Here is a 10,861-nt window from a genome sequence, read left to right as displayed (position 1 = left end):
ATCCATCAAAAATCCTCTGTCTGAGTCACTACTCACATGCCACAGCATTCCCGTTGGCTGCTGGAAGTCTGCTGGGCAGGTACTGTACGTTTTACTACATTAGTTACCTAAATGATAACAAGAACTTGAGTTAGGAACCCAACTGACCAAACATGCTAAGAGCTACTCATTGGGACTAAATGCTCTCACCACCACCGGCAGACCATCCTTCCAGCAGAACCAGTATATCACATTTTGCAGAAAGATGCAGAATTTAGGATTCCTACCTTTAAGACATCACCAGAGGGAGCACGGAGGAAGGACTCACCGCTGTGCAAATAACCCCTTGTTTCCTATCACAGGAAAGGGCTGAAAGTATTCCTTGATGCTTAAAGATCTCTTGAACTCTGGGAACTAGGAGAACTCTGGAAACCAGAAGCAAACATGACCTTGCCTGTAAAACAAAACTTGATTGCCTAATAGGGCCTTCTTGTTGTTTGAAAGAACAAGTTTGTTGTCACCCACACACGTTTGTAAAGGCAGAAAATCTTATTTTCCTACCTTACAAGCAATACTGTTCTGAAAATGCAGAACAACAGAACCATAGAATCCTGGAATGGTTTGTTTTGGAAGGGACCTTAAAGCTCACCCAGTTCCAACCCCTGCCACGGGCAGGGACACCTTCCACTAGAGCAGCTTGCTCCAAGCCCCTGTGTCCAACCTGGCCTTGAACACTGCCAGGGATGGGGCAGCCACAGCTTCTCTGGGCACTCTGTGCCAGCGCCTCAGCACCCTCACAGGGAAGAGCTTCTGCCTAAGAGCTCATCTCAGTCTCCCCTCGGGCAGGTTCAAGCCATTCCCCTTGGCCTGTCCCTACAGGCCCTTGTCCCAAGCCCCTCTCCAGGTTTCCTGTAGCCCCTTTAGGCACTGGAGCTGCTCTAAGGTGTCCCCTTAAGAAGCCTTCTCTTCCTCGGGCTGAACCACACAACAGAGAAATGAGGTTTTTGTTGTACCTCTTTTGGTCACTGATTACAAATACAGGCATTAAATACAGTTAATCTTTGTGTTCCAAACACAGATGTCATTCACTTATGTTAGTCTCCGTATTCCAAATGCCTCATTTCTCTCTTCCAAACCTGCAGCTTCCCTACAACAAGCGAGGTTGTAGCAAGGACAGAATTTACAGGCAAGTTATGCAAAGCTGAAATGTTCTTAGGGCAACATTTTACAGCCCCTTAGAGCTCCATACATAGTATTTTACTGTGTACTCAAAGAGCATTTATTTACACACACGTCTGAGGTTTACTGTCAGGTTTAAAGTTCAGGCTTTTCTCATCTCATTTGTCCAAGATGGACGGCCTCCCTTTTTTTCCTTTGGAAAACCAACGCTGTTACACTGTTCCCAATTCTTCCTCCAAAGCAAAACTTGGGTGTTGGCAGCTCCTCCAGAACCTCAAGTCCTGAGAGACAGAAATTAAAATGCTTTTATTAGAAGGAAGTCATTTTATTCGCCTCTTGGATAACCCTTTGCAAACCATTCTTTATTCGTCTGGAAAAACTTGCAAGGCAGTTACTCGGAGTTTATAGGACTGTATTGTTACACTGCACCACTGCTTTCTACAGCTGAAAGCCTTCCATGGATAATAAAACTCGTAGCTGGCTGACTCACACAAATTAATGGCAGAAAAGATGGGAATTTGCCAGTGGTTTTAGATCCCCAGGAGGGATGGTTGGTTTAGATCCACACTGAGGTTCAAGCCTCAGGCATGAGACTGAGGAGCTAAGTGGCATGGAAAAATCCCTTAGAAAGGTCACTGAGGATGTGACATGGAAGATCATGGTCACAGACTTGCCAGTTCATCTAAATATGGTTACCAATGTTGTCCTGATTTCAAAGCCATCAGATGGGTGAAATGGAGCTGGTAATAAAGGGCCAAAGAAGAAGTATCACCCAGGTATACACTTCCTCAATGGAACTAGGCTGAAATCCTCATCCTCCAAAGTATAACAAAACCTGTCCTTCCTCAGTGTGTTGGCACTGGCAAACCCAGAAGTTCTAATTCCTGTGGAAAACAGAGGGAAGACAGGCTGAAGCATTTACCAGTCACTTTACATTGTCTACTCCTGATCTGAAAGAGTCAATATGCTAATACAGACATTAAAATGTACTCATCCTTGAACAACCATACATTGGCAGATGGTTCTGTTCACCTGCTTACCTTCTCTGAACTCGTTCAACAGCTCCTCCTTGGTCCAGTTGCAAGATGTGATGAGGAAAAAGCCCTCTGGTTTCAACACATTGCAGAGGGATCTCACATACTGCTTCCTCTTTGCCTCCGCGTTATCAGGATTGAGGCTTATGGCATCAAAAGTCCCCTTGTCAATACAGATCTCAAATCCTGACAGCTCAGCTGATGGAGCCAGGAAGTCTTCTACCTAAACCAGAAGTCTGCAACTGTGAAAACAAATCTTCTACTCAGGAGCTTCCTAATCTTTAATGCAAACACTTTAAAATACAAAGCCTCAAACCTGACAATAGGTGTGCTTAGGAAAGGGGTAACTCACAGCCTTTCACGCTTACAACGCCCTGACAGCTTCTTTCTTCTCTATGTATCATGTGATGATCTACCTGTGGTAAAGCCTGTGTATATACCTGTCCATCTAAAAACTAATGTAACTGAAGCGCAATCTTTAAATCATTATCCCTGGCTTCCCAGGTGCTGCATGTTGAGTGCTGTACAAATAGAGAAGAATAGACAGGGCTGCTACAAAGAGGTTACAACTGACATACAAGAACAGAGACAGAACGCAGGTCCAGAGCTGGAGGGTAAAACAGCACAGCAGAGAGTGAGCTCAGAATGAAAGGCAATCACAGATTCATAGGATGGAACCTCTGGTCCTACCCCCTGATCCAGCAGGGATTCCCAAACCTCCTGCTGCACAGCTACTGGTAGGGATTCTATCGCCTCAAGATTTCAGCCTCTGTCTCAGATGTGATATTCAGAATGTAGCTAAAATAGAGAACTTGCCAAATGTTGCCTGTAGAAGCAGGGAAATCTTGTCAGCCCTAATGACTGTTACAGACAGCAATAAGAAAAGGACTAAAAATCTTCTTGCAAAGAGATTTATTAGGTTAGAGTTCTTTCACAAATGAATGTCAAAAGACATCACTAATATAATACACTGAGTACATCTGAGTAGCAGTTTGGGTTCAATTGCTTTCTATTTCCTCACTCAGCTTTCTCTCTGAACTTACCTTTAATTTAATGTTGGGCATCCCTTCTTTCTCTCTTATTTTTTCTGACAGCTGTATTGCAGAAGGAGAGTAATCAATCCCTGTGAGGTTCATGAAGCCATACTTTGCCTGAACAGAAGCAGAGAATCTTGATCAGTGTGCTAGCCAGTATTTTTACCCAACAAATGTATTCCCTACCGATAATCAACATTTCAACAGCATCCTGGCCTGTATCAACAATAGCGCAGCCAGCGATTGTCCCCCTGTACTGGGCGCTAGTGAGGCTGCACCTCGAATCCTGTGTTCAGCTCTGCGCTGCTCACTGTAAGAGAGAAATTGAGGTGCTGGTGCAGGGCCAGAGAAGGGCAATGGACCTGGTGCAGGGCCTGGAGCACAAGTGTGATGGGGAACGGCTGAGGGACCTGGGGGGTTCAGTCTGGAGAAAAGACTACGCCAAGTGCAAGGTCCTGCATCTGGGTCAGGGCAATCCCAGGCACGGCTACAGGTTGGGCAGAGAAGAGATTCAGAGCAGCCCTGCAGAGAAGGACTTGGGGGTGTTGGTCGATGAGAAAATGAACATGAGCCGGCTGCAGTGTGCGCTCGCAGCCCAGAAAGCAACCGTATCCTGGGCTGCATCAAGAGGAGCGTGACCAGCAGGTCGAAGGAGGTGATCCTGCCCCTCTACTCTGCTCTCGTGAGACCTCACTTGGAGCATTGTGTGCAGTTCTGGTGTCCTCAACATAAAAAGGACATGGAACTGTTGGAACAAGTCCAGAGGAGGCCACGAGGATGATCAGGGGCTGGAGCACCTCCTGTATGGAGACAGGCTGAGAAAGTTGGGGCTGTTCAGCCTGGAGAAGAGAAGGCTGCGTGGAGACCTCAGAGCAGCTTCCAGTGTCTGAAGGGGGCCTACAAGGATGCTGGGGAGGGACTCTTCATCAGGGACTGTAGTGACAGGACAAGGGGTAACGGGTTCAAACTGAAACAGGGGAAGTTTAGATTGGATGTAAGTAAGAAATTCTTTACTGAGAGGGTGGTGAGGCACTGGAATGGGTTGCCCAGGGAAGTTGTGAATGCTCCATCCCTGGCGGTGTTCAAGGCCAGGCTGGACAGAGCCTTGGGTGCCATGGTTTAGTGTGAGGTGTCCCAGCCCATGGCAGGGGGGTTGGAACTGGATGATCTTAAGGTCCTTTCCAACCCTAACTATTCTGTGATTCTATGATTCTAAGAGAAAGCTCAGGGGGGACCTTACCGCTCTCTACAAGTGCCTGACAGGAGGATGGAGCCAGGAAGGGGCTGGTCTCTGCTCCCTGGAACAGGGAACAAGGGATAGGACAAGAGGTAACAGCCTCAAGCTGCACTAGGGGAGATTTAGATGGAGATGAGGAGCAATTCTTTCCCCAAAGGGTGCTCAGGCATTGGCACAGGCTGCCCAGGGCAGGGCTGGAGTCACCGTCCCTGCAAGTGTTCACACACCGTGAAGACGAGGCCTCAGTGCCATGGGTTAGTGGTGGCCTTGGCAGTGCTGGGGTAAAGCTAGGACCTGATGATCTCAAAGGGTTTCCAAGCTGGTTGATTCTGTGATTCTCCTCCTCTTAATGACTGAAAACCCCTCTCTTTACTAATTTTTATTCCCGTTAGCTTTACAAGAGCTAAACAGCTGGGGGAATGAGCTGAAACAACTACATTCTGCCCAATACCTCCTCAAAAGAACTGTTGACTGAAAGCTGGCTTACGTCAACAAGTGCAAAATGGAGCAGAACTGTGAAAAGGAATACGCTGGAGGGGAACAGGCTCTATTATCTGCACCAAAAGTAACCTAGAAACCAGGAATTTCCAGCGAGGAGAACATGTGCTAATGCCAGATGCTTCAAAATCAGAAGAAAACTTCTCTGACACGTAACATCTGAGGATTGAGCAATTGTTTTCTAACTCAGATGGTAAGAGCCAAAATATGTAACCCATTTTATCAGTACAGAAATCCACTGCAAAAACTTTACATGTTTCTAATTATTCATGCTAATGCCTATTTGAATGCAATCATTTGCATGCTACAAGTTCTTTGTATCAGCAACTTTCAGGCAGGTTATGCACCACATAAAAGAGCGTACAGGGACTTTCTGTTAACGTAACTTCAGAGCAGATAGTGATAACCCAGTTCAGCCAACTCAGGCAGTGAGATCCCAACAACCCTTGTGCAAAGCAGGTGGCAAGGTGGCAGCAACACATTTTTACCCTGAGGTAGAAGCTGAAGAGATCAGATGTGGGTATCACGTGTGTCAGTGGGTCTGCCTGGATGCAAAGCTAACAGGAAGAGCTCTGATCTTAAGGCCAGCTGCAGATAGTAGCAGAGACAGGGAGGAGGCTCAGGTTTGGTTTGGTTGTGAACAATACATAGACTTTAACTACCATTAAGCAATCAGCTGAGTTTCTACTTGTTCCAAAGGCTGATACCTCAACAGCAATAGAGTTTAACAACCCTCTCTCCTTCCCACAGCCCTTTTCCCTGTGTGAGCTCAGTGCTCACCAGCTGTTCTAAACTGAGCAGTCATTTCAGCTGAACACAAAGATCTTGTTGTTCGCAGTTAATGAACAACAGAGGATTGCTCAGGCTTCTGCCCACGTTCCTCCCCAGAGCAAATCAAGCTTCCTGAGATGCCTGTGCTGAAGACTTGGGGGTGGAAGGGGAGTTCCCACAACAGCTCGTCTGTTGGAAAAGGAAGAGCTTGAGTCACTTCAGGGAGTTCCCATTCACTCCTGTAGTCTCCTGGGCAGAGAAGGGAAGTTTAAGGATAAACAACATTAAATGCTGCTAAACCTGCACGGCCTGACTATGGAGAGACAGGAAGGGACCATTCACTCAAGTGCCAAACGTGACCTTGCTGCATCCTGCAACTGGACTCCTGTCCTGAAGGTGCTATTTATAAACACTCTTCTGCTATTTCTAACAGATTAAATAGCAGAAGGGAGTTTGCAATGTGATCAGCACTGTCCCATAGAGTCACAGACTGGTTTTGGGTTGGAAGGGAGCTTAAAGCTCATCCAGTTCCAACCCCCTGTCACGGGCAGGGACACCTTCCACTAGAGCAGCTTGCTCCAAGCCCCTGTGTCCAACCTGGCCTTGAACACTGCCAGGGATGAGGCAGCCACAGCTTCTCTGGGCACCCTGGGCCAGCGCCTCAGCACCCTCACAGGGAAGAGCTTCTGCCTTAGATATAACCTGAACTTCCCCTGTTTCAGTTTGAACCCATCACCCCTTGTCCTATCACTACAGTCTCTGATGAAGAGTCCCTCTCCAGCATCCTTGTAGCCCCCTTCAGTTACTGGAAGGCTGCTATGTTTGGGCCTGTGGTGCAGCCACGTAAACACCCTCACTTGGGTGGTGAATACCCTTCACTTACAGAAGTCTTCCAATACTGTTTGCTCCCACAATACTCAGGGTATAAAAAAGAGAAGGTCAGAGCTCTACGTGGCAGCAGCACCATTTCCTTAGAAGACCTGGAATTCTTGGAAGGTAAATGCATCAGGTCAGAAGGGGACCCTTCCAGACTCCTGATGTTGACAGGGGTAGGACCACAGTCTGTACCTGCAAACACAGCACAGGGTCCCACTTATGTATCTGAGACCCTCAAAGCAAGCAGAAAGAAGAGAAGAAACCTGCAGCAGCCTTTTTCTTGCAGCTTACAGTTGGGCAGATCCCTGCAGTGTGTAGGTAGAAGACATTTAGCAGTGTGCTGCATGTTCTGCCTTCTAGCTGGGTACTGGGGCCAGTTTACACAGGATAAAAGTCTTTCCTGTTTTTACTTTATTTATTACCTGCTTTTCAGGTGGCTTTTCAGCCTCCTTTTTGTGCAATATTCCCTACTGGATCTGACAATGTCTTACCTGGACCTACTTGCATTTAATGTCATTTTCTTACTGTACTCCCATTTATGTTCTTTACTGTTAACAGTATTCAGGGCCTAGTGCTCCACAACTAACTGTACTCTACAGCACCTCTACCTGTTCAGACCATGGTCTAATTCATCCTCCAAGCATCTACCTTTGAGGGAGGTGCTACTAATGCTCTACATGGCTGAAGTGTGACTGCCTTTCCCAGTACTGCCATTTCTAGCACATTAGCCAGTCCAGCTCCAAAGGCAGAACTGCTATACAGCAACCAATGTGCTTGCCAAGAGAATCCCAATGTGACTTTCAAAGGCTAGCAGCTAACACATAAAATCCCTCCTTTTACATCAACTAAGAGAGGGAGATCCTGAATTATTTAGCACCAATAAACAATGTGATTTTTTGAAGCCACTTTTCATATGGGAACTGGACTGAAAACTTCTTATTAAAGCAAGCAGTGCTTTAAGGTGCTTAATGTAAGGGTGCTCTTATGCAGTTTAATAGTCTTTAAAAGCTCACAGGCTGTCATGTTCCCATTAGAGAATGAAAATCAATGCCAGGTTTGCAAGTGGGGCCAGTATAAAGTTGAAAGCTTATAAATTAGATTTTTCTGTTGGATGGTTCCACAACGATAGAGCTGGTGAGCGGTGCATTTAGCAATCCCTGATGAAGAGTCCATCCCCAGCATCCCTATAGCCCCCTCCAGATACTGGAAGGCTGCTCTGAGGTCTCCACGCAGCTTCTCTTCTCCAGGCTGAACAGCCCCAACCTTCTCAGCCTGTCTTCATATGGGAGGTGCTCCAGCCTCTGATCATCCTCGTGGCCTCCTCTGGACTTGTTCCAACAGTTCCATGTCCTTTTGATGTTGAGGACACCAGAACTGCACACAATGCTCCAAGTGAGGTCTCACGAGAGCAGAGCAGAGGGGCAGGATCACCTCCTTCGACCTGCTGGTCACGCTCCTCTTGATGCAGCCCAGGACAGCGTTGGCTTTCTGGGCTGCGAGCGCACACTGAAGCTGGCTCATATTAAGTTTCTCATCAACCAACACCCCCAAGTTCTTCTCCTCAGGTATGCTCTGAATCTCTTCTCTGCCCAACCTGTAGCTGTGCCTGGGATTGCTCCTACCCAGATGCAGGACCTTGCACTTGGCCTGGTTGAAGTTCATGATGTTGGCATCGGCCCACCTCACAAGCGTATCAAGGTCCCTCTGGAATCATTGTTACTTGGCTCATTGCTCTTGATGAAATGAGCCATTTCTACTTCTGATGATATAATTTCTGTGCTGCAGTGGGGCAGCCAGTGCCCACAAAGGCTTTACACTCTTCAAAAATCAAAGCTGATTTTGAAATACTCCATTATGAACCCAACTTTGACTTCGAGCCCTTTCCATTTCTACAGTAACTAATGGAGCCAGTGGAGGGTGTAGGACAGAATGACAGCTCCTCCCTTTACCAACTCTCCTGAGTATTAGACCAAAGGATTTAATCAAGAATAGGAAAAAAATAGGAACTCCCAAACACATTGTATCAGTGCAACAACATGACAACACTTCAGAACATGTCTGGGAGGGGGTTTCCACTCTGACAGATATGGACACTTCTTGAAAAGAAGTAATTTTTAAGTCATTTACAAAGAAAACCCCTTCATTTTAACCACTTTTTATATTGACAGTGAGAGTTATTATCAGAACTGAGTGCAAAGAAAGGGTCTGGCTTGTGCATTAATCCACTTAATTTCCATGTCTGGGGTATTTTACACAACAATAGCAAGAAATGCATTTTAAATGTAGGAAAATAGAAAGGTAACGATAAAATAAGGGGTACTTAGGTTGACTGAAGTAAAGAGATACTGTAAATTTTGTAATCTGAAGTGCTGACAGTCTGAGCAGCACTGAGAAAGGACAAGTTGGAGCATGTCTAGGGAAAAAAAAAAGCTTATTTCCATTTGGTAGAACAACAGACAAGTTCTGTTCCCAGGTCTGCACCCCCTAACAGCACTGCTTGTTCAAGTAGTTATGCACCAAAGCCCCTCAGGCTGTTTAAGAACCACTTGTCTTTGTGACAGGATGTTCTTCAAAGCATATCAACAGCATCCAGTTAATTTTACTCATACTCTTAAACCATATGACAGTATAAAACCTGAGGCACAGTAACCAATGGTCTGTTAATGGGAAAGAATAAAACATGTTCATGGCCAGGTTGGACAGAGCCTTGGGTGCCATGGTTTAGTGCGAGGTGTCCCTGCCCAAGGCAGGGGGTTGGAACTAGATGATATTAAGGTCCTTTCCAACCCTAACTATTCTATGATTCTATGTTTCACTTTCGGTTTCTTCCTTTTTGGTTTTCAACTAAGTTTCAGCTTGCCGTGATTATTACTGTCACTTGCAAGTGCTGTATTTAAACTACCCCATTGGAAGCATCAATTCTGTATCAAAAGCACAAAGTTTGCAATATACCAACCAATTCAATCAGTAAAACACCGTTTCCAGTTCCAATGTCAAGCACAGGGCTGTCAAGGGGGACCTTTTGCTTTTCCAGCCATCTGATGATGCGAGTCATGCTTTCCTCTCCAAACCTGTGAAAAACAAGGGCCCAGGTAAGTCAGACAGCAAACCTGTACAAAAGGCACAGCAAATTGACTTCATCACTCCCTCCCTCCAGCTTCTGCAAAGCACCTTTTACTGAAGCACTTGGGTAACAACTGTCATAGCTCCATGATTACTTCGTATAAATCAATTGCATGGCCCTAAAATTCACCGGAACATCAAGTCTGGGTAGGTTTAGATTAGAGATTAGGCAGAAGCTCTTCCCTGTGAGGGTGCTGAGGCGCTGGCACAGGGTGCCCAGAGAAGCTGTGGCTGCCCCATCCCTGGCAGTGTTCAAGGCCAGGTTGGACACAGGGGCTTGGAGCAAGCTGCTCCAGTGGAAGGTGTCCCTGCCTGTGGCAGGGGGTTGGAACTGGATGAGCTTTAAGGTCTTTTCCAACACAAACCATTCCACGATTCTATATATAAAAACAGGCAGCAGCACCAGCAACTTGTGTAGTTAAACCTGAGCTCAGGGATAAAGGGCGCATCCATCAGTAACACCCACCACAACCACAGGTCACTCTCTGCACAATGACAGTTTTCCATGTGAAACTGAGAAATCACCATTGCAAAATCAGGCAAGAGAGGAACTGGAGGCTTCAAGACTCAAGTTCCCACTATTTTCCAAGCATCCAGAACTATTAGTTCCCCACTGACTCGCTGTGTTTTTGCAATGTCTACATTTATAAAGAAATAATAGAAACACTCTATTTTAATTACTTTAATAACTAATTTAGCTATTTTATTTACCAAACTTCCCCAGCATCTCCGATGTCTTGAAAAGTCTGCAGCTCTCTGTCATAGGCAGCATCCCAGCTGGAGTCCGGGGGAGAGAAAGGAGAGGATATTGCAACGTATATTGGAAAAGGTTTAGATGAAAGAGGGGTGAGACACTGTATCTATACAGCAATGCCACTTATTATATCATTTGCATATATTATCTGCTCGAGGACACGCTGTGAGCCGGGAGACGCGCTGAGGGGAACTGAGGGTTAGGAGCGAGTGTTCAGGGCCCAGCTCGGGCCTCCTGCTCCAGGGCAGCAATACCGGTTTGGGGGTGAAGGAACCCGCCCGCCTCACTCACTGCTCTCTGGTGCCCAGCACCGAGGGGCTGAACGGCTCCTCCCCGACCGCCGGCCCCGCCATCACCGTCCCGCACACGGAACTGC

At 46.5% G+C, this 10,861-nt stretch overlaps 1 protein-coding gene across 1 annotated transcript; it reads right to left on the bottom strand.

Moving 5' to 3' along the window:
• Window positions 1-1,316: 1,316 nt before the first annotated feature.
• EEF1AKMT2 (EEF1A lysine methyltransferase 2) lies at window positions 1,317-10,838 on the bottom strand (the record flags this gene model as incomplete). Its single annotated transcript, XM_080621117.1, is given in 7 exon segments — window positions 1,317-1,340; window positions 1,342-1,439; window positions 2,199-2,415; window positions 3,236-3,343; window positions 9,565-9,679; window positions 10,443-10,508; window positions 10,777-10,838. Coding segments are annotated over 7 exon segments (690 nt in total).
• Window positions 10,839-10,861: the final 23 nt, after the last annotated feature.

The sequence above is a fragment of the Psittacula echo genome, assembly GCF_963264785.1.
Source record: "Psittacula echo genome assembly, chromosome: 6".
NCBI lineage: Eukaryota > Metazoa > Chordata > Aves > Psittaciformes > Psittacidae > Psittacula > Psittacula echo.
The sequence above is the reverse complement of the archived record's forward strand: the minus strand, read 5'-3'. Positions and strand labels throughout refer to the sequence as shown.